Raw genomic sequence first — 25883 nt, forward strand, 5'->3', positions numbered from 1 at the left:
GTCAAAATTATTTATTTTTTATTTTGTACAATTGTTTATAAATCTATCATAACATACGATATAGTATACGTATCTATAGTATATAACCAATATTTTATTATTTTCACTACCTATACATGCTATTATTTTATTAATGAACATTAAAATGTGTATATTTATTTTAAATTAACGCCACGCTACGCCACCGTGGTAACAAAAACAAGTTTAAAAACACATTATCCATGATAATCTTCTTGTAATATATTTTGTTATTGTTGAAAAAATAAGCTATATTAGTATATTATAATACAGCTAGTAGATATAATAAATAAATTGTTGAGTACCAGAAACATACAATATTTGTATGGAAAGTGTTTACCGGTATCTGTGGTTTTCATAACTAATGCTATTATTTACGAGTTTGTTATTAATTTTGAAATCGTCAGGATTGAGCTGGATTGAGCAGGATGCTGAATTGAGTGGATTTAATGTCTAAATCAAAAGTAGTTAGGATTTCCAAGAAGGCTGCTGTTAATTCACATATAGTAATAGTAAAGGTTAATAATTGGGAGTTAAGCTGCACAATATTTTCTATAATGATACCTACACAAATAGCTGGCAATAATAATAAGTAATATTATCTTATGTTTATCAACCTCCGGCTGGCAATGTAAGCACTACAATCTACAAGCTACAAGCCTACAGTATACTAGCTTCTGCAAACTTTAACCAGTGACTAGTCTATCCCAGTGTTTCTCAACCTTTTTTGTTATAGGGCCCCCTAAATTTAATTTAAAACTATCAAGGCCCCCCTCAATCAGAACTATTAATTTTTTTTTCTTAATGACATACTCTAATGTAAGATAAACTTCCCCGGTGTAATAAATAATGATTAATCATATGGTCGGTTATAATATAATGTATACGTTATAATGTTATATTTATATAATAACTAAATAATCGAAAATATTTTAAATTAAATAAATATTTTAAGGCCCCCCAGTCATATAGTCATGGCCCTCTAGGGAAGCACTGGTCTATCCCAATAAAATGGACTCGAAACTTTATCTCATAACCAATTAAGATCAAAATTAAATTTATCTTACTTTAACAAATATATTGTAATAAAATCATAGTTCTTTTGGCTCAAAATGTATAATAAAATCAAATCAACACAACAGCCAATGTAAGTACCTATATACATTTAATATATAAGTAGCATCTAAATAAATTAGCTGACTGAACCGATAATAAACAGTTATCACAATAATAGTTATTTAATATAAAGTACTTAATTAATGTTAATTTTATTATAGTAAAGCATCATATAAATTAATTTTAAAATAAAACTTTGTAAAATAGAAATTCGATGTCGAAAAAATTTTTTGAAAATAATATTAATAATAAATTATTGTGCATTACTTATAAAAATAAGAAGAAAAAAAAATGGGCAAGTGGGTATCGCTCTGCTGTATAGTAGATATGGAGAGTAGGTCACTTGTCGTGTGGATGTGTTAAATTTGAAGGCAATGACGGGTATCATTGTATACGAAAAACGATTCTGAACGGAGATGATTTGTCAGTCAATGATAATTAGTTGGATATATTATATTATTATTACTTATATTTTAATTGTAATATATCGTTATCATCTTTTTATAAGTACGTAAGTGTGTATGGCTAAGGCAAATTTATAATCGTTATCGACCAACAATTTCAAATAATATTACAACTATACTGTCATCCGTAAGTTAGATTCTGAGAGGAATGAACATATGAATATATTGATGTAATAATTAAGGGTTTGTTTTATAATATATGCTACGTAGCACTAGTCAGTCAACAAATAATGACATTATGGAGTAGAAAAAAGTCATCAACCATCAAATTTGAGTATGATTTTTGTTTTGTGTGTGTGTTGTGTGGGAGGGAAATTAATACTAATGTCGTGCAATTTTTCTAACATAATAATACTCTGTACTTGTATGATCGAAATTATACTTAGTTATATTAAATACATTACAACCAAAATAAAGAATAAACTGCTTTTGAATTTTATAACAGTAAATATTTCATTGTTTTGAAAACTAATTTTTTTTTATAAAATTTGAGATATCATATTGACTTTACTCTATTTTATAGAAATTTAATTTTACTAAAGATGATTGCTTGATTGATAAAGTCTACCATTAAGTATAGACTAAATCTAATTAAAAATATGTTTCTTTTAAAAAAAATTTGTTTGAATCAAACTATAAGTAATTATAATAAATAATTGGTACTGATGAATAACTTTTAAAATACAACGATGCTCGAGGTTAAATTGATATTGACTAGCAAACATCCTTAATTGTGTCGGTGTGGGTAAGGTGATCAATTTAAAATTTTATTAGAGAAAATTAATGATAATTATTTAACGATTCGAGTAAATATTTTGAAAAATGAATAGTACATGAAAGTAAATTATATTCCATTGGACGATGCTATTATTTCAATTTTTTTGCCACGTAGTATATAAATCATACATAATTGTAAATGAAGAAGGCACACGTATATTTCAATTGTTAAAATATAATATTATTACAATGCAATCTTTGAACAAGTGTTTTAAATCAAGTTTTTATAATTTAGTGTAACATTAGTATATATTATGTTGAAAATCTAAAAGCTAATAGATACGATAAAAAACTTCCATTGTAAGTCAAATTCAATGTAAAGTTAAGTTTTTAATTTAAATTATCTATCAAAATCGCTGGAAAATAATTAAATATTTTTGAAAATTATACCATACAAAGATCTAATGAAAATTTATTTAAAGTATCTACGGTTATTCGTTTTTTGTGTTAAACCAAAAAATAATTTTATCTCTCAAAAGTACCAACCAGATCCAATTTATTATTTGAAAGAACCCTTAAAGTTTAAGATCATACTAAAAATAAAAACAAACAACAAATATCATTTTAAAATCAATATATTTATCGTTTTTCTCTGCAGACTCTAAAATGAATATAAACATATGAATCCGATTAGAATCGTAAAACTCGACAATCTATCTAAATACTATCTTCTATCTACATAATATATTTTTATATAAATAGAAATCATGTGTCATAATGTTTATCCGAGACGAACTCCGAAACTACTGGACCGATCTTGATGAAATTGTTTACACCGTGTGTAATTTGGTCCTAATTAAAAGATAAGATAGCTCTTATCTCGATTAAGGCCTTTTTGCATTGCAATAATTTTGAAAAAGAAAGTTATAGAATTATTCAATTGTCAATTATAGTTAATATTTCTCAAAAATAACTAAGAAAATAATGTATATTTTGAATATTATTTTACAAAAACAATTATAAAAATTTAAAAAAGCCTCAATCTATAAAATGATGTATCTAATATAAAATATAAATAAATCTATAAGTGTATAATATGGTTGAATTATTATTGAAAATAATTTTAAATTAAAATTACTCAATCCAAATAATAATATATTAATTATATTATGAATTTAACTATATAAATGTGAAATGAAAATCTTTGTATAGGGTAAACTCTGGAACTACTTATCAATTCTTTTTGATTTTTTTTTTTTTAACGAAAGAGTATATCACGGAGAAGGTTTCTATCACAATAGCATTTGTCCAAATTAAAAAAACCTCATCTACTAATTAAAATAAACGTGTTTATTGTATAAATTGTATACATATAAATATACGAGTACATATACACATAGACGTAAATTGGGGAGACTTAAGGGGGCTTAGCCCCCCTACATCTTTTAAAGTTTTTCAAGAAATTTAAGGTTATTTATTAGATAAAATTGTAAAATGTAAAACGTAATTCCTAATCAGAATATAGATGTATGTGTAAATGTGTTATGTGAACATTTAAGCTTCATGTATGTATTTTGTATTGTAAATTTACATATAATAAAATTAAAATGATTGAGCTATACGTTAATATTTTATAACGACAATGATAAAAAGTTATGTGATACATTTATGCACCGTTAAGTAAATAATTTTGAAGTTTTTATATACCTACATTATTACCTACATCTTTAATATCTTATATAATAAATGTTACAATAAAATTGTAAAATTTATATGTAGTGATGCGGGGAGCGAAACCCTTCAAGGGCCTGTTCTATGTTTGTAATTTAAGCCCCCTCCCTTCTAACAAGGCAAATTTATGCCTATGCATATACATTTACATGTTTTCGATGCATTCCGAAACTGCTCAACCGATTTTGATGAAATTATGATCAATGTGTGTAATTTTATCTCCGTCATAAGATAGGATAGTTTTTATCCCGGTTAATGACCACAATATATTACTTCATTATTATGTTTAGGGCTGTGCGATTATTTAATCGATTATTCGAATAATATATTATTTTTAACAAATGATACATAATCGGTTAATCGATTGAAAAAGTGCAACTCTAGGCGGGACAGTTATGTAAAATTGATATGTCAACGATATCATCTATACACTAAATCAGAAAATCAAAAATAGTTTTTATCCTTTTGCTAAATGTTAGCATTGTTAATATTATAGGCAACCAAACTTAACGCGGGTGCATTTTGAACGGGCGACGAAGTGCACGAGGACAGCTAGTTTATAATAAAATGTTCAACGTTTTTGAGCTATTTTATTATTATACCTATTCTTTTTTTATGATAAATTTTCAATTAATTTTAGTTTTATTTTGATGAATATTGATTAAAAATTATTTGTTTAGTGGAAATGCTTGACGATTTAATACAAAGCTCCTCATAAATTTCTACTTTTTCAATTAAAAAATTTCAAAAACATATATTCACAAAGGCTTTTTAACGTTTTAATTTAGAATTTTAATCAAATTCGTCAAAATTTCAAAAATAAACAAATTATTTTATGGTTAGAAATGTATAAATAATGTTGTTTTTATCTCTTAGGTTTGACAATTTAATCCAAGTTTATTTATATAAGTATTCAACCTAAATAAAAAAAAATTCTAACGAAAAGCCAAAATTAATTTTATTTTTATATAAACATTTGAAGTTCAAATTTTTATGATATTGAATACTCAATTGTAAAATAATTATTTCTCCTAAAATTTTTTTTAATATTTTGTTGTTTTTCAGAAAAAAAATAACAGTAGGTAGATACTTACAAATTTCACTAAATATTATATTTTTTGTTTATATTATCATTTTCATTATACAATAAAATTATAGAAAACTTTTCTTGAACTATTTATAGGTATGAACATTTTCGGTTTTTTTATATATATAAATGTCTATATATAAGTTGATATAATATGTCAAAAATAAATATAGGAATTATCTCGCATAACAGACACCTCTAAATAACGGATAATTTTGATAATGGTAATATTTTCATTACTTATCTATAAGAAAACATCTAAATAGTAAATACTAATAATTTAATAAATGCAATATTCTTGAAAAAGATTATATTAACTTACCGTTATACTATAATAGTAAAATAGATAAATTAAATAGAAATATCAAAAAAACATATCACAAAATAATATATGATATATATGTGATAAACGCTAACAAACCATCTCCGCTCAGAATCGTTTTTCGTATACAATGATATATCATTGAATTCAAATTTAATAAACCCATAATAGTTACACACATGACACCTATTGTGTAATATAACGATAACCAGTTGTCTTTTTATTTGTTTTTTACATACATCATTAAGAAATGTTACAATGCATCAATACTGGTTTTGAATACTCGATACCGTTAATCGATATCAGTATTCGATATCAAAATCAAAAAGTACATAAATTCAAAATCGAAATTAAGATTGGAAAAATATTTTCGGTTTCAATTCCTGAATCATATTATAATGAAATTTATGACACACGACTTTACCGATAATAATAATTGTAGTATATAGTCATTGTTTGTCAGAAGACAGTAAATTTTAAATAGTAAGTGCGTCATATTTTATGCTTTCAAGTACTTTCTATTTTAAATTAATCAAATCGTATTATAAAATAACTATTACATACAATTTATCTGAATATGTTTAATTAATATTGCACTTAAATCGAATTATAATTTATAAATTCAAAACAATCGATAATAATTATTATACTCGGTTTTAATATTGTAGGTATAATAGTATTCGAATTCTATGAAATATCAATAAGTCAATAAGATTTCATATGTTTTAGTGTTTGAGTGTACTCAGTTGGTTACAAGCAAAGACAACGAGGATCATATTTACGTATGTAGTTGAATGTAGTGATTAATATATCATTTTCATTTAAACATTTAAAAGTTATAGTTGTAAAGTAGATTATTCATCAAAAATGTCTCCAAATATTTCTAACAAAAGTATTTATATTATTTTTATAATGAGCATTAATATTGTATCCATGGTGTGTTTTTACCGTGAGTAAAATTATTTATTTAAATCTACTTATATAGGTGATAATAATATTTTATTTTATAATGTATTTTTATTTAAATTTAGTAGTGATAAATATTTTTTTTAGATATTTGAATTACAGAATTATATATAATCACAGAATTATCCTTAAATGGTACAAAAATCTGAAGTAGGTATTTGAAAATGTTTTCTTCGGGTATGTTTAAAAATTCCAAAAATCAGATTTTTAATACCTCCATTATTATAGAAAAAAGGGGGTTTAGTAGAATGTTGATAAAAACCTTAAATCATTGTTGATAAATAATAATTTAAAATAAAAATTGTATGGAATAATTATTATAGTTTCATTATATCGAATACAATTAATAAAATCCTATTCTAAACGGCTTGATAATTATATTAGTTGTCATAAGTTAATTTATTTAAATAGTATATTATTTTTAACGCGTTTTTCAGAACCAATTTTGAATAAAGAAGTAAAAGACCCAATTTTTATATATCGAGACTATATGGATGAGGAAGAATCGTCAGGTAAGATTTTTATAACATTTCATAATTTAATTTTTTTTTTATAAGAAGCATCTATAATCTAGGAATGAAATAAAGCCATAAAGGGATGGTTTATACACAAAATATGGCCAACATATATACCTGGGCGTCCACAAAAAAAATTTTTTCTTTAACTATAAAGTATAAATGGATCAGAATATTTAAATTAAATTTTTTTATTATTTATTAACTTTTATATTTCCTTACATTTTAGTAATAGGTATTTAAATATTCAATTAAATGTGAATAATATAAACTGTATTTAACAGAAAACTCAATTGTCAACAATCATTTATATACATTGATTAATATCTAGTTAATTTTGTTCTATCAATGATTGGTTAACAGTAATTTTGGTTATCACCACTTAATAGTTTCTGTAGATATTTATTTATATGTATTTTATACATTTACTATAAACTATAGTGCCATTTGTTGTATTAATTGAAACAACGATAAGTATTTTGGTAGTACCTCTACCAATGCTTGAATCTTTGTTATAATTTATATACATGAACACAGTACATCAAGCACACACATTAAATTATACTAGTATTCAATACAATTATAAATATTTTAGTTTAAAATATTATTGAATTTTATGGCTAAAAAGAATTATTACCATTTATTTTTGACAAAATCATTTTAAATTTTAATGTAAATAATAATAGGTATACGCTAAATACAATATATTTCCTACATATATATATACCATAAGAAAAATAACCATTATATTATTAGATATTTTTAAAAGACATAAAAAATTTTAATATGATATTTTAAACAAAAACATAATATATACATAGTTTCCAAACAACACCTTAAAGAAAAAAAATAATGTTTAATGAGTCTATATATCAAATAATAGATTCATGGATAGATTAATGTTAGAATTTTCATCATCACCAACCGTAAAAATAAAAATAATAATATAATATATAAAACTAATTAAATATATTTTAATAAAAATATTTTAAATTATATTATATAGATAGATTATAATTACACATACATTCTATATATGGGCAAACTTAGTTTTAGTTTTTTGCCAAACTATTTAACTTTTTTACTTGATCAAAAATTATTTTATTGATCTTATTAAATAATTTTATAAATATAATAAGATTTTCTAAAAGAAAAAATATACGAAAGCAAACACACTTATTAAAAAAAATAATTGTTAGTTCTTACCAAGAACGTAGTCCTTAATTGGAATTATTTACAATTATTTACTCATCATTTACAAATATAAATTATAATATATATGATATATAAAAAGATAAACAACAATTTAACAAATAATATACAAAATTATATAAAATATTTATTAAATATAAATTACTTAAAAGTATAATTACTGTGTTTACATAAACATTGGTATTATATAAAAAATTAGCTCATGCTATTGTTTTATTTTAATGTCATTTTTTTTACTGAAAAATTTCATAAGGGATAACTATGAAGGGATTCATACATTACCTGTTACCAAATAACCAAATAATATAGGTCCAGGGGGATGCACATAGCTAAATTTAGATATAAACTATGCACTACTAAAATCTTTGAAATTTTTTTTTTATTGAATATCTCATATTCTTATAGGTTATGTGAAACTCGATATAAAACAATTCTACGACTCCTTTTATAGTAAGTAATAATGATACATTTATAATATAATATTTTTCATAATTATAATGTATAGATCTCTAGTTTGTATAAATTAAATTACACACACACACACACACATATATGTATAAAGAGATATTCTGTTATCGAACAATTTATTATTTAAAAATCTATATTAACTTATGAAAATATTTTTTATTATTATTTCTAGTCAAAATAAAACAAGTCTCGAACCCCATTTATAAGTTATAACTCATAATTTGCTCATCTGAATTTCGATTTTTATGTATTGAAATACTCTAAAATTATTCTGCTGCAAAATATAAAATTAAAAATGTATTTTGTTATTCAAAAAAATAAAACTTAAAAAATTATAATGATAAAATGTTGTTTTATTTAGACTAGAAATTATAAAAATAATTTTTTTTTTCTAAAACGATAGTATATTTTAAAATAACGAGTGTTATTTGATAAAACAATTAAAATCATCCAGTATTATATACGCCGAATTCTATTGATATACTGGCTTGATGTAATAACTATATACTTCACTACTATGCTGTCTTTATCATTAACTATATTTCTTTAGATATCAAGTTCCAGACTTTTTGAATTTTCTTTCATCACGTCAATCTATCTTTTTGACATATTTTATTCATTTTACTCTTTGTAAACTTAGTTGTTATTCTAGTGTAGAGGTTCCCAACCTTTTTTTACTCACGGAAATACGGCACCCTTAGTCATTTTCTAAAAATCCGGAGGCACTCTGATAGACTATTTCTGTTTTATTTAGCAGCGTATAAGTATAAACAAAAGTATTAAGTCGTAGGTTTATAGTATATACATTATACACATATTATATTTTATAAAATAAATTATTTCATTGAACATTAGCTTACTATATATTTTTATTTTTAATTATTAAAACAATATATTTCAAACAATTTCACGTAACTCTAAATAAAGTTTGCGGCACCCTGGTATGTGTCACAAATATAATATGAGAGAGCAATCAGTCTTACAACAGCTTCGTACAATCTTTTGTTTTTTAGATATCATTTTAGATTTTAAAAATTTCATCAATGTTTAAAACACTTTTTTGGCTTTATACTGCTGAGTACGTCTTATTTTCTTTAACCAATCATTCTTAATGCTTAATACTGTTTCCTGTTATTTTACTTTTAAATATATTAAACTTACAACTATTTGAGTCCTTTCACTCTCCGTGAGTACTATTATCTTCATTTGTTTAATATTAATTTCTATACCTATTTACTATGCTGCTTCTTCCAGTGTGTTGAGCACATTAATATTGTTAATGCTAGTAATTACCTTAAAAATTTTTTTGAATAAGGGGCAGTGCTTTATTAATATTTTAAAAAATACCTTGTAACCAGAACTCAACAGTCATTTTTATAGATATCCATAGCTGCCAAATTCTGTTTAATCTCTCATTATATACAACAAAGGATGAGTATCTCATCGTTCTAACTTCTGGTTAGCATTCTTCAATTTTTTATATTAATAAAAATAAAGATCCTAAATATTATTTTATGTAGCTTCTTTTCTCTTCATTTTATATGTTCTTCTGGTTATAATTTTCAAACTAAATATGACTTTTTCAATTTCTTTTATGCTATCTTACTCTGTATACAGTGGCGTAGCCAAGTGGATGGGGGCTAACGGGGGTATAGCACCACCCCCATTGCCCGTATTTTTTATATTGTTATGAAATATTTAAATTTAAATAAGGAAATTGTCTTACAAATTTTAGTTTGTTAAAATAATAAATACGTTAACGGAAAATCAACGTTAATATGTAATCAATATTTTTATTTTTATTTTCAATAACTCAAATTAAAAGTATTTAGCCCCCCCCCCATCATAAAAATATCCTGGCTACGCCTCTATATGTATATAGTTCAGTTTTTGATATTTAGTAAAACTATTAGCTTATCTGGCCGTTAAAAATGTTTAAAAATATAATTTCCATTTTTTAATTCTTGACTCTAATTCCATTAATTTTTGTTAGTCTTGACTTATTAGTTATTATTGTGTAAAGTGATATTGTTGGGAAAATTAGTACATATTTATATATTAAATATGTAGGTATTTAATAATAGTGCGTGTCATTACAGGTCCTCAATTTTTGTGTAAGTATGTTTTTCCGGTACTACCTATTATGCATTATGAAAAAATGACTATTTAAATACTATTATACGAGATATTTTATTTTAGTACCAAATTTTGAATAAAATATTTTGGTCATCACAATAATTTTGATTTAATGATCATGTATTTTTTGTATGGGAATGTTACTACATACATAATATACGTGGTGTGGCAATTAAATAATGAAATCGTAGCACTTTCAATGCTTTCAAAAGCCTCATATTGGTGCACTTCCATTGGTCCCTTTAACTTGCAATAGTTTTAGGTCAAAACTGTTTCACTTTAAGCATGGTGTGAGCAAGCGTATTACAATGGTGAAGGATCCAACCAATTATGGCTAATTCAGGTCTCACAAGAAAATGAGCTTATAAAGACTTTTTAAAACTTTGATGTTTACCTCATTACTCTAACCGTTCACGTTGTAGAATAAGTTCTAAAATCTAAATACACATTGTTATTGACATTGAAATATATAGGATTTTAATGTCTTGGTTTAGTTTTGAGTCATCCAAATTTAATTGGACGTTTTTTCATCCCTTAAGCTAACAGTATTTGCTGTCTCCGAGTTTTAGGATCATGTTTAAACAATAATTTGTGATTTTAGACATATTTTATCCGGATTTAAAAATAATAAAATTAGGTAATAAAAAATGATCGCCTTTTCTTCACATGACACATTTTTTGACTTTGGTTCTACATCGTTAACTTAAAAAATTTGTTAAGCAAAAATTATAACTCCAATCACTATTAAATTTGGTAAACTAATGTCAAAATTAATGAAATTCCCGAATGTTATCATCCGACGCGTTGTATGCAAAGAAAATGTGATATTTATTTAGTTACCCAGCAAAAAGTTTGTCACCGTGGTCCCCAAGATTTGGATATAATATTATATTAATACTTTGAGAAAGCCTTATTTTTAAAATTATATGGACCAAATATTTCTTTGTCTTCATTTGTTGTTGTCTCATCCTTCTATTTATAATTGACAAGTACCCAGAATCTGACTCGTCTATTCTTATTGAAAGTAGTAGTACATGAATGCTTAGGGTTCGAAACACGATGACTAATTAGTAATTGTAGCCTAATAATAACATTGTATGAGCGTTGCGCAGCATGTTCAATGCGCGAGTACTCTCGTACATGTCTAATGTCTAGTGGCCACGGATAACGTGTAGGCTGATAACAACTTTTTCAATTTCGGTTAATGTATGCTTAATTAGAATAATCACCATAGCTAGAATAATTATGGTTTGGTTACAAACTTGAAACTAAATACAGTGAAACCTCTATTAATGGGCACCTCTCAATAATGGACCCTTCCCAATAGTGGACACTTCTAAATTCCCCGGCAAAAATGTATGCACATAATAGGAGTTATAACCTCTTAATAGTGGACACTCCTAATAGTGGACGTGGACACAATAACCTGGTACCAAATTAAAAATTACCTCTCATAAATGGATACAATACGTACACGTACATATCGGAAACGTTTAAGTAAGAAGAAGTAGAAGAATACGAATCGATATACAATCCAACGTTTGAAGAAGTTTGAAAAACAATACATAATTTAAAAACATATTTTAAAAATAAAGAAAATGAAATCGCATTATCAATGGTAGCCAATTTACAAATTCATTGTGAAAAGCAGAAAAAATGTACACCAAAAAAAATTACAGATTTTTTTAATTGTAAATAATCATTACACAGTTAATACATACACATACTTATATTATAGTATAATAAGCTAGAGTAAAACTTTTTTGACATCGTCGTTAACGCTATATTACGTTTCACAAAAAAATCTTCTTATGAGTTTAGAAGTAAAAAACTGTAAATGTCTAAAACCCTCCTACGATAATTTACAGTCTAGAAGTTATTCGGTTGGAGCAATCCATATAGCCATATAGGTATTAAAATTCTTCGAGAATCAGAATTAATACACCACGTTTCATACTTTTTCCGCATTATTCCGCATCAAGTTGATGATAACTTACTTTCAGTTTAGTGTAAACAAGATTTCAATCTCCAAATCAATTTAAACATTCAATTTTATTTTAACTTCATTTTCAACATTAACTTAAATTTAAATTTACATATCAAATTTCATTTTAATTCCATTTCAACTTCAATGAATATTGTCGAGTGATTTTTGTTAAGTTGTTAATAGTTTTTATTCAAATACAATTGACAAAAATATAATAGTAATTGAAAAGTTTGTAGTAAGAGATTAACGTAGAGTAGATAAATAGAGAGCCCCAACAAATTTAAATTTAATTTATTTAAACATTGTTGGATAGGTACGATTTAAAATATTCTGCTGTCATTCCAACTTTAAGTGTTTCTGTTATTACTATAATATATTAATACCTAGTATTAATATATTTATTGTTATATATCGTAAATAGTAAGTTATGATACAATATAAAATCAAAGACAAAAAAAAATAATAAATTGAATTTATTATTTGTGTTCAAATTATATTCAAGTAATAGTTAAGGTGTACCTACCCTCAAAAATTTAGATTTAAAATGTAATAAAAGATACATTTTTTTCTGTGTAAATTTAAATTTGAAACACAGTATGATACACAGTACAATCATCCCAAACGGCTTCCGTCCATTGTTTGTTTATTCCCAAATGGCTCTCGTGGAAAAAGATTTTACGACTAGGTAAATTATTGCGCTCCTAATATTTTAGAGTCAGTATACCAATTGCGCTTGTATAACACTTACTAAAATGCTTGAAAATTAAAACTTATTTATTGATTAATTTATTTCTGGTTAAAGTGACTATAATATATTATACCTAATTTATAACCAGGGCTTGGAACCCTAACCTGTTTGTCGTGGAGCACTTTAATAATTTATATAATAGGGCATAGGCTGCACGTAAGCGGCGCGTCGCACTCGTGTAAACTAGAAAACGTAACATTTCATAACACTGTATTCTGTATTATTGATAATATTATTATAAAAAATCAGAGTGCTCTATTATTTTTGGTAAAAAAATGTAACTCATGACTATAATTTAAAAAAAATGATTTATTTATATATTATATTATATTATGTATTATTATTCACAAAAATTCGGTTAGTGTTTTCATTTATTTTATAATAATTATAAATTTATAACTAATACATTTTCCTTAGGTAGTGTAAAATATTTTGAGCGCAATTGGTCTATCGACCCTAAAATGTTTATAGCGCAATTAGTATATAAAATGGTAATTTTAGGCGCAATTGGTAAACTGCCGGTAAATTCTCAAACGGCTCTTGTCAAAAAAAAATTTTACAAACAGGTAAATCCCCAAACTGCTGACAGTAATACTGGTATACCGATTTGAGGTCGATAAACCGGTATACCGCATTTTTAAATTTTAAATTTATAAAACGGAATAAGTACCGAAAATATCTAAATTATTGTTAATATGAAAATATCAAATATACTAAAACATTGAACAGAATCTCTATACCGAAATTAATTATATTTTAATATATTATATGCACTAAAAAAAACAGGAGCTCATTGGAAACATCATTGATGAATTTTCGTCAAATAAAATAACACGTATGGATTATATAAAAATTGTGCGAAAAACATTTACCCAATATCTGTTTTTTATAATTTTACGTTTAATACATACATTTTTTTTTACATTTTTATAGTGATTTAACGCAAAAATTTAATAAAAATTAATTCACAGTAATATATAATTTTTATAATTAATTAAGTGTACACCAACACATTTTTATCCAAACCTCTTTTGATACAATCCTAAGTTTATATGAAGTGGGAATGAATTTGTGTTGTAAATAACCGGAGCCGTTTAGGAATTTACCTTTTTGTAAAACGGGAGTCGAATGGGCGACGTCCGTTTTGTCGAGTTGTCTGTATCTTTATAAAGGTAAAAAAGAACTTATCTAATGATTCTATACTACCCAAAATAGTGGCTGCATACTACTTGCGTCCCTAAAAAAGATAAATTCAACTGGTAACTTGCATCCTGTTTTGGGGACGCAACTCGGCCATATTATTCTTCTTACCAGCCATAATAGTCGTGACCAAGTTGTGTCCATTAATATTTAAACTATGTTATGTCTGCGACTAACGATAAAAAATTATCAGCATTTACAATTTTTACCTAAATGTATATAGTGGAATCATATGTAGTTAATCTATTCTGTTTTGTAATAGTCTATAATGCTTAATTTATACTATAAAAAACGGAAACGTAACTAGGTTGTCTAAAAAGATACTTTTGGATGCAAATAGAGTAGGTATAGACTATGACCCTTTTTGAATTTTTTTAGGTGGGACACAATTCACTTGATACAGTGACATCTACTGATAATAATCTCGGACGCAAGTAGTATGCACGGTACCTAATCATTCTAAATTCTAATCTAAACAATTAACATGGCCGCGTTTCGGTGATGCTTGATATTGCGTTAGCAATAGAAAACATCGCACAAAACGGACTGTCACATTTGAGGAATTTAAAACAAATTCTTGCTATTTAATTGCCACACCCTATATATTTTGTTTAATATATTCGTCGCGCGCCGCAATGTATATAATAGAAATAAATATTCATTAAAAAGTCAAAAAATAGCAAAACAATAAACAAAAACAAATATTTATACAAAACATTATGACTTGCTCTACTTAAATTTTAGGCTACCAATTTCTTATTAAATATAAAGATAGTTATTATTTTAAATTTAACTTGATTAATCAACTAATGATTATTTAAAAATTTTTACTTTTTCTTTTTTAAAATTGCTAGTTCCTCGTTTATATAATCAACCACTGGATGTACGGGAAAAAAGAATCTCTAACTATTGTAAGTAATTTTAGATAATACAAATATGTATTAAAATATTAGAAAGTACGAGGTAAAGTTACCTTAATATGTAATATAATATTTTGTAAAGTGTAAGCCCTTAAATTATAACCTCTTTATAATCGCGGAAAATACCAATGTTACTTTGGTAGTCTATAATAAACAAAAAATGAAAAATCTTTGTACAATATTATTCTACATCAAGTCTAAGCTTTTTTAAAGAATATATTAGCTGATAGTGGATAATACGAGTACAAACTATAGATGTTGCTTAAATTGAAAGATTCGTAATATATATTATTAAAAACGGTTTACGTTCGTATAAATATTTTACATGATATTTTATGTACATATAAAAATAAAATTGGTATTAAAAAAATTCGATTAAAATATATTTAAATACATTTTCTAAGTATGTAATTTATAATTGGCGTTTGCCGTTTGGCCAATAATACTTCGGAACCTAGTTGAGTAATCATGAATATATGTATTATAATATTATAGAGACATAAAGTATGTTACTATAAATATTATAAATATTAAAAACTAGGAATATTTATAAGTATATAGTACATTGAAACAAGTTAAATGTATATACGACAACACATTAGCTACCATAAGGCAATCAACGGTCCCAAAATCATAAGGATGTTTCCATGTTTTTAATAAGCAGCCGGCGGCTGCAGTATACTATTCTGATAATGTCATGCGTCCCTGAACTACCGCAAAACCAATATATATTTATATCTGTGGCGTTGTAGTAATGTCTTTAGTGATTATACTGTAACAACTAGAGGATAACATTTATGATAGGTTAGCTGGTTAACTATATTATTTACATTATTACTACGATTTAAAAATCATATTCATTTGTCTCAACTGACAACTTAGTACAAAATAGAGTAAAAATCATGATACATTCATAATAGAAATTATTTTGTTTAACTGTTTAGCATATATATTAATAACTATCATGTTATATGTATACTTTTAAATTCGTTATTAAGGACCTCGGACTAAGATATACAAATAGAAGCAAATACTGCTATTAGCTATGAAAAATTAGCTCATAAACTTGGATACCTAATTAATAATCCATGGTTAGCTTTCAGACCAGATGTTTCAAAACACTGACCAAAATTCTCTATTCCAGAATAAGTCAATATTTTTGAATTCACATCAATACTCTCACGCATCATGATTTAATCATAATTGTGCATTTCATATCGTTGTTCTTTATTTAAAAAAGCTATTTTCGTTTTTAAAAGTAAAAAAAATGATCATTAAAACCATATTGTGGTTTTACAAGAAAAATATATCTTCTTATTGCACGAATACATAGTAATGGTAAAATACCTTGCTCTCTCAAAAATATGTAGGTACTTGGCGAGCTATAAAATAATATAAATAAAATGTATAATCGTAATATTCATTGGATTTAGAGTGTTAAAACACAATATTGATTGATTCTTACAGAGCTTTTAATAATACACATAATAAAATCCAATTTTTGCTTTACCTTCTACATTTTGGATATCCGCTTTACTTAGTAATTATCTCATCAATAATTGTTTTCTGCGACTAGTATAATAAGAACGTACCTCATCACGCAGGCGGCGGACCGATTCTTCATCTCAACCTTGTCATAGTTGGGCTGTATATTATATCTTTTCCTATTCGTTTTTGACCAGCGCACAGTGAACCTGCTTTGGTCCACCACCTAGGTACGTTCTTATTCTACGGCGAGTATAAGCACTTTGGTTATAAATTGATTGAAAAATGTACACCAGTTGTGATTTCCACCGGGAGCGCTGCCTTCCCGATGAAAGAAAAATCAAAAATGTACATACAATTTTTAATTATAAATAAAATTGAAAAAAAAATAAAATTAAATAAAAAAAAAAAATAATATAATACAATTTATTTATAAACAACGTCAAAATGTCAGCATCTAATCAGCGACTTCTTGTTTCAACGTCTGTATATCTAAAAAAAATTATAAATTTTTGTAAATATTGTCACACTCACATTTTATTTATTTATTTTTCATACCTGTAAATTTGTTGCATTGGACAACTGTAGCTTTTTTAAGATTGTTAACGTGTAATCGACGACGATTGTCAGAGAGGATATTTTTATATTTTTATTTAAGTATTATATTTTATTAAAATATTTAATTTAAGAATAATCTTCGATAAAATTAACTAAATATGTATTTTTATGCACTATAAAAAACGTACACAAATATTACAAAAAAAAAACAACAAAAATGATATCGCTAGGTTATGAAACGGATTTATAACTAACCTATAGCTATAAATATAGAAGGCATAGACAAAAATATGTAAGTCCTATAACTTCTCATTCCTAATTATTAATATTTATTAATTATATATAATGAGCAACCCTTTTTATATAAGAGTACACCGGTACAAATGTATTATGGAGGATTTTGACTATTCCTAAAAAAATTAATCGACCTTCCCAAGATAAGGTTCCAAATACGCGCATGTTGGAAACTTATAGAAGGGTTTCAACAAGAACAGAGTATCAAAAAAATGAAAGTAGAACAATACATAAGTGGTAAAACCCAATAAAAATAAAAATACTGCATTAAGAATTTTAGAAATTCAAAAACAATGTACGGAAAGAAATATATTGTAAATTAAAAAGCGTATCCTATAATTTATCACTACAAGTATAAATTATTTTATTTGATGTATAACTAAACATGTACCTATAATAATAATAATTCTAAAACAGTATACTTTAGATATTTTATGCTTAGTTATTTTGCACCGCTATTTTTATATTTGCTTTTTTGGATTTGCGGTTTTGGCGTTATACCTTTGTAAACACATATTGAAGTTATTCTAAGAATGGCATAATATTGAAAATACTTTTACTATTTTTTTTTTTTTTATAAATACCTATAATATTTAAAATATTACTATTTTTTTATTCTACGGAAATATCTATCAAATTTCATATATGAATATCAAATCATACTTACAATGTTTCGACTGTTTTCGGACTTACGGTTACAAAATTATGACGAGCCTCCGACGCTCATATACCTAGCATAAAGCAAAATTTCAAGGTCAACTGAAATATTTATCAGTAAATAATGGGATTTTGATAGCTGTCGCTTCTATTATGTTTTTGGTTCAACCGTACATTGCTGTACAAGAGGATGAACCAAACATTTGGTTGAATAATATAAATATATGAAAAAATAAAATAAAATTATTAATAATATTAATAATTGAATAGGTTACCAAGTTTATATAATAACAATAGAGTAGATTTTTAGTTGTGTTTAAGGATTTTATTTTTTGTCTACTTCACTCAATATTTAATATATAATTTTAAAAAGAATTATATAGTATTATGATCTGTTTCACTATGTACCTAATATAAACCTATGCTTTATTATGTATGACAAAACGTAATCATTATTTATTATAATATGTACCTACTACCTACCAAATCGGTAAAATGTACGTACATATTGAGTTATATTTACCCTTGAATTTTGTAAGTATAATGTCAATGTTGAAATTCTGCGTATGTTCATTATTGAATTACTTGTTTACCTATTTGAACAACATCGAAGAGTAGAGTATGCAATTATTATCTCTATTTATTTTTTTTAAAAACATTTATTGTTTTATTTAGGTGATAGTGCTAACTATGTGCCGTTCCAAAAATTTAGTAAGTCTATGCTAATTCGATAAATTAATTAATTTAAGAAAATTAAGTTCAACCACTAGTTAAATTTTTACAACCTAAGTACTTGCAACTGACTTCATTAAAGGTCAAAGAATCCAATAGCTATGTCATTTCCTAAGGAGAGGAAAAAATGACCATCTTCGGATTGCTTTCGAATAGAAACCTCAAGGAAAACAACCACAGGGACGTCCCAGAAAGAGGTCGATTAATGGAGTGACAAAAGATCTAAACTCAATGAGTATAGAATATTGGTGTGAAATAATTGTGTATGACAAAAAGAAATAGTGGAATATTGTAGTGATGGCTAAAACTCTTAGCGAATAGTGTGGCCAAAAGAAGAAGAAATACTCGAAACAAATATAAATTTACAACAGTGGCAGTTTTGGGATTCAATTTTGACTGTGACAACTAAATGTTAATATATATTTCTACATAGATATACAAAGATATAATACATACAAAATTATAAATATCTTGAAACGTTTAGTCATTAGCAACTATAAAATATATGAATGATAGCAGTTGTCTGTCGATTATTCGTTCCTATGAACACTAGAGGAAGAATGTCAGCAGGCTGGAACAAAAACATAACATGGTCCGGAATTATCGCATCCGCCAGAATGATCGTCAGACAGTAGTGATATCGTTTTACCATGTGATGCATATAATTTATTGGTTTTTAATGTTTTTATTATTATTATTTTAATGGTAGAATTTATGAATAATTACTATAGAATTGTTTTTTAAGACCAAGTTGTCCTCGATTGAATAGACGTGTTTTCAAAAATGTACGACTTTTAGATCGACTATTATATCTGAATTCTTATCCACCATTAAGTTAATAATATAATAAAAACCAATAAATCCCCTATGTTTTACAAACGGCATAAATACTACTGTTTGGTGTGCATTTTTAACAGATTTGATAACCCCGGACGACTTTTAAATGTACACTTCAGCGTCGTTCCTCTAGTAGTCTAGTGTTCGTGTTCGTTTCGTTAAATCGCTGCTGATTTTACAGTGTAACTAATACTAACACTAACAATAATTCAATAATTATATTTATTGACAATAGTATATTTATTTGGCTGAGGCATTGAGCTAATGCTTACATAACTACATGCCGCCTTAATCAATAACGTGTATAAAGAGCATGTGTTATACGCGTATTCAATATACAGACATACAGTAATGCTACTGATATTACTACTAATACTGAATGCATCTGCATGTAAGAGATACCGGCTGTAACTTGCTCTCGTGACTATGCGCGAGAGATTACGAGACCAGATGCCTCAGCTGCTTCACATCAAATACTAAATAGTAACTGATTCGCAACACCACAATCCACAAAATATTAGATAATTGTAGGCAATAGCGATAAAAATGCAGTTGATACACAATGGGACACGAAAATTCGTCGTGGAGCTCTAACATTTATAAAGAAGAATAAGGTTAGGGAATCTACTTTACTATTTAACAAATCATTCAATCCCAACATCCGCTAAAGAAGCTAAACCAAGTTGATCGGCAACGGGAGCAGGGCCGGGACAAGAAAAATTTGACGGGGGGGGGGGGCGTCATACTAAAATTGCTGACTCTAAATACCATCTTTGCCTACTCGAAAAAAAATTTAAAACAGAGCAATAATAACAAATGCAATTCTAAAATATTTTTTCCTGTAAATCAAATACATATTATTATGCATGTTTAGTCTAAAAACAAATACAATATATACTTAGATACATGTATATTATTATTTATCATAGGTGCGTACACAAAATAATATTTTAAGGGGGGGGGGGGGGGTTAAGGTTATACACTTTTATGGTTGTATAATAAGAAGTTAATACAATTTCTATGGTAGAATTATTTATTTCTTATTAAAAAAATAAATATAAATTTTAAAACTTTCAATTTTTGTAGGTTTTGCATTTAATATTTTATAAATGAATACAATTTCCAAAAATAAAAAATAAAAAATCATATCTATAAATTAATAAAATTAATATTTTTATAATACACAATCCATTTTTCGTGGTAGTTTCGCAAATCTATTAATAACTTCGTCAACATCGATAAATATTTATGAGCTTAAACAGTCGGTCGGTCTTGTCTTATGTTATTTCTTAAATAAGTCTTAAGTCTCCGTATCTAATGTTGAAAAAGATCGCTCTGCAGTAACAGTCGTTACAGGAATATCGTTAAAAAGCATTTTATATTTGGATAGAAATCACTAGATATTTGACTTACAGTATTTAATGAACACTTGGGGCGATTATTATCAGATACATTTTCCCATTAATGTGTTTACCAGATTTCAATTTCAGCGTCAAATGTATCAAGATTTAGTAATAAAAACTACAACAATGACATTAATACAAATAATACAACAAACATTTTATTTATCTTCCTCATTGACAGAAACCACTTAAGTTTCGATACTCTTTTAAAATATTTAAATGTTTTCCTAAAATTTCGGTAGGGATTTGAATCCCTAAAATCCCCCTTGTATACGGAATATGATTTTTGTTAAAATGTTAGTAAAAGTAAAAAGTATACCTAACCTAAAGGCTACAAACGAGTTGTGTCCCACAGATTTTTTCGGTTTACACGAATTGTGTCCAACAATTGTTATAAATTCAAATCGTGAATTTGTCTATTAAAAAATTTAAAGGTATATTATAATATTTTACACGAAAAATGCAAAAGTTCGTATAAAAAAATCATATACTCGTCGTAGCTTCATGTATATCTAATTATCTCCACGTGAACAGAATCGAAAAATGTTATTCAGTAAATATTTTATGAAATATATGTTGGTATTTATACAACATTAAAATGGACAAATTTATAAAAACTTTATTATTTTAATTAACGAAACAACATATTTTATTCTTATGAAAAATATCGATTTGAATTTATCAGCACACAACTTGTGTAAAACTTTATAAAACAGCTGGGACTCAATTCGTGTGTATCCCTCTTTTATCACTGGGACTTAACTCGTGTATGAGAAATTTCATCGGGACACAACTCGTTAACTGCGAACTTAACGATAATCTTTATTAAACACACCACCACACTTAAGGGCAAGGCACTCAAGTTTAATTCTTTTCCTTTTATTTTTCATTATAAATTGAAATTAAAAGTTAAAATTATAATAATACCTAATGTGATTACTAATCTTCTATGTACATTACTTCAGTATCTAGTACTCACACACAGACGACAGATAGATACGTGTAATGATTGGTGGCGTGTAGTTGATAGGTGTACGTGGTACTGGAAAATGTTTATTAGTTTATACTATTTTTTTTTATTTATTTCAATAATTAATATCTTATAATTCGAATGTTTTAAAAAGATGTTCAATTGTCATTTGTAACAAATAGGTTATTTTGTCTAAAAAATTCCGATAGCCGAAAGTACTGACTTCAATACGATTATCCGATGGTGGGGTGTCACGATCCACATACCCCACTTCCCTCCGGCCATTACGGAAGTGTAGTAATATAGCAAAGAATTTACGCTATACCGTAAATAGAATAATAAAACAAGATTAAAAAAGTGAGACAATATGAGTTTATATTGGATCATTAGGTAATAACCACGAGTACAATAGATAATAGTACATTTTAAATTAACAATAATATCATTGCATATTATAAATTCAATTCTAAATAGAGAGCGATTTACCAGAAAATTATACTAATATAATTGTAAACAGTAATTTACTTATGATGCTAATAAGAAAAAAAAATCACCATATAGTACAATATGTTGATTTTAAACAATTCGAAAATTATGTTAGCGCAGGTCAACTTTTACGGTACTATTACTGTCAACATTCAATCCTGCACACATATTTTAAATTACCGTTGGTGATACGCATTCTTGAGTCCAGTCGATGTTAAATGATATAACAATTGGGAGATATAAATAGGTAATATAATTTAAATGTAAAATAAAATTGCCACTGCTGTCTTCTGCCAAGAATACTATTTTAAATACTTGAAAATATGGTCTTTATGAGGTATACTTAAATGCTAAAAAAAATCGGAATTTAAATAAATTCATATCAAGGGATAAAGTGAGATGAAAATACTTGGATAAACACTCTATATACTGCAAATTGAAATTTGAGTAGAATTATTTTCTTTCTCTTCTTTTCAATTCAATTTTACTTCATATTAAATTGATTTATTAAAATACTATAATACAATTAGTATTTTATTTTTAGAGAAAATGTATCAGACTCTGTCGCTTGGAAGGTTTGTAATGAAATTAAGATTATGTCTAAAAGAAGGTAAGTTGTTAAAATCATAAAAAAAAATAAAATTCTTAAAATAGTATTTCCTCTAAAACATCTTTGTTTTTAGTTAAAATGTAACTTGTCTTGTGGAATACAGTTATACACTGTTTATAAACAAAATAATATAAATATGTAGGTACCTATATTTGATCAATGATGAGTACGATTTTAAGTCAGATTTTGTTAATGGACCATATTTAGTTTTCTTTTGATTTTATCAGAAGATAGATTTTAGCCGACAATATATAGATTATTACTTGTTATATTAACATTTAATACGGCGAGTCGACGAATAAATCATGATTATTAATAGTAAAAATTTAATTGCTAAATGATATGATATATAAAAATATACTTGAAAAATATATAATAATACAATATAGTGATTAATTTTATGATTTTTTGCTTCTTAATTCTGGACATATTTCTGATTTAAACACAAAAAAATTGGAAAAAGATTCGACAAATGCTTAAAGCTCAAAATAAAACCAATATCGTTAAAATTCTTCTTCTACTTTATATGCTTTCAATTTCATATCAAATATATATAATTAAAATTAAGATAAACAATCACACTCATGGTTACAATTAATAAATGTATACTCATTGTAATCGTGTTCATTTGATTTCCAAATTTGTTTTTTTTTTTAAATATATTTTTTATAAACATGTTTATTGTTTATATCCCATATTATTACTATATAATAATTAATAACACAGACATAAATAGTATAATATATTCTGTGGATAATAATAATATAAACTGTAACCAGTGGCCACCATTTAAATAAACGAAAAAATATTTTATTTACATGATCATAAATGATAAATTAAATTCATGTCTACACCTAATATCAACCTATAGTGGTTGGAAAAATGCTATTAACACCTTCTGAGTCTCTAGAAATCTATTGATATATTTTTTATTGAAAATGGTTTAGTAGTTTTTGAGTCTATAATTGAGGACAAAGTAAAGATTAATTTATACATACCTATATATTTATATGGATATTAATTATTAATATTACTTGTAACATAATATATTCACATAATTTTAGAAACTAATCCTTTTGACAAGATACGAGTTTGCTGTAAAAGTAAGTTCGACATGAAATTATTCTCTAACGATAAATCACAATATATATTCATTTATTTAGGTTTTAAAATTATTTTAAAATTATAAGAATACAATCAACAGTCTTATCGTACTCATACATCATACATTTATAAAATTAAATAATTTGTTTTACTTTTCTTTTAGCTAATTTGGGAAGCAATAATGACACATTTATTAAATGTTTGGGTTTGTTATTAAAATCATAATAATTTATTAAATTTTAATTTAATTAATCGCATACTACCTTAAAAAATATTTTATATCTAAAAAGAATATAGATGTTGTCTAAATGTATAAAATGAATACATATAGTTAAGATATACTGGAAAGAAGTTAAATTACTTACAATATGTTTTTGCTTTCTAATTGATCAGTCATGTTTAAATCTTCCCAATATAAAAAATATATAGTATTTATCATAGCTATAATGTTGAATTGAATTTCATAACTTACTATAATAATATAACATAATATATAATCTCTATAACTGAAATGTCTTTTGTATTTAATTTACTTTAAAATTAACAAAAAAAAAAAAATTATATTAGATTATAATTATAAACTTTAGGAAATATGTTTAACTTACTACCGATTTTAGTAGTTTTTAATAAAAATATATTTCATTTTCCTCGACGTATTAACATGTGCTTGTGTATACAAAAGTAGCATTCTACTATAATTTATAATAGATTACAAACACTAATGTTCGTTTACTACACACGCAACAATACAAATAATAATATTATACATTTCATTTGAATTGCTTAAATATTACTCCACACGATACGCTCTAAGTCTATGCAGCTATGCTCCTTAATTTTATTCATCATAATTATACTTGAAATTAGTAATTGGTTCGATAATATTAAATACTTTTTATTTTTAAATAATAATAATAACATAACACATTAGGTAATACCATCGGCATAACTAGGGGGGCTTAGCCTAGGTTTTACTTTTTAGCCTCAATTAGCCTTCAAATTATTTTTAACTTTGATTTTCTAGGACTCTAGCCCTTGTAACTATTAAATCCTAGTTACGCCCATGAGTAATACATGTTATTAATTATAAATTTTAATACCTAACAAGAGAAAAAATGAAATAGCAATGTTGCATAAAAA

At 25.7% G+C, this 25883-nt stretch overlaps 1 protein-coding gene across 5 annotated transcripts in view; it reads left to right on the forward strand.

Annotated features, from left to right (window-relative positions):
- Nucleotides 1–6253: 6253 nt before the first annotated feature.
- Nucleotides 6254–25883, forward strand: part of LOC132920639 (uncharacterized) — a 32081-nt gene continuing 12451 nt past the window's right edge. For 3 of the 5 annotated variants that reach the window (XM_060983174.1, XM_060983175.1, XM_060983173.1), the window contains exons 1-9: nucleotides 6255–6404; nucleotides 6859–6933; nucleotides 8554–8598; nucleotides 10716–10730; nucleotides 15542–15598; nucleotides 19277–19312; nucleotides 23574–23639; nucleotides 24704–24742; nucleotides 24907–24948. In XM_060983174.1, coding sequence (XP_060839157.1) covers nucleotides 6323–6404; nucleotides 6859–6933; nucleotides 8554–8598; nucleotides 10716–10730; nucleotides 15542–15598; nucleotides 19277–19312; nucleotides 23574–23639; nucleotides 24704–24742; nucleotides 24907–24948 — 457 coding nt within the window. In that variant the 5' untranslated portion in view covers nucleotides 6255–6322. Of the gene's footprint in view, nucleotides 6405–6508; nucleotides 6599–6858; nucleotides 6934–8553; nucleotides 8599–10715; nucleotides 10731–15541; nucleotides 15599–19276; nucleotides 19313–23573; nucleotides 23640–24703; nucleotides 24743–24906; nucleotides 24949–25883 lie in introns of all 5 variants that reach the window. The other 2 variants (XM_060983176.1, XM_060983177.1) reach the window with 2 other exon arrangements.

The sequence above is a fragment of the Rhopalosiphum padi genome, chromosome 2 (assembly GCF_020882245.1).
Source record: "Rhopalosiphum padi isolate XX-2018 chromosome 2, ASM2088224v1, whole genome shotgun sequence".
Taxonomy (NCBI): Eukaryota; Metazoa; Arthropoda; class Insecta; order Hemiptera; family Aphididae; genus Rhopalosiphum; species Rhopalosiphum padi.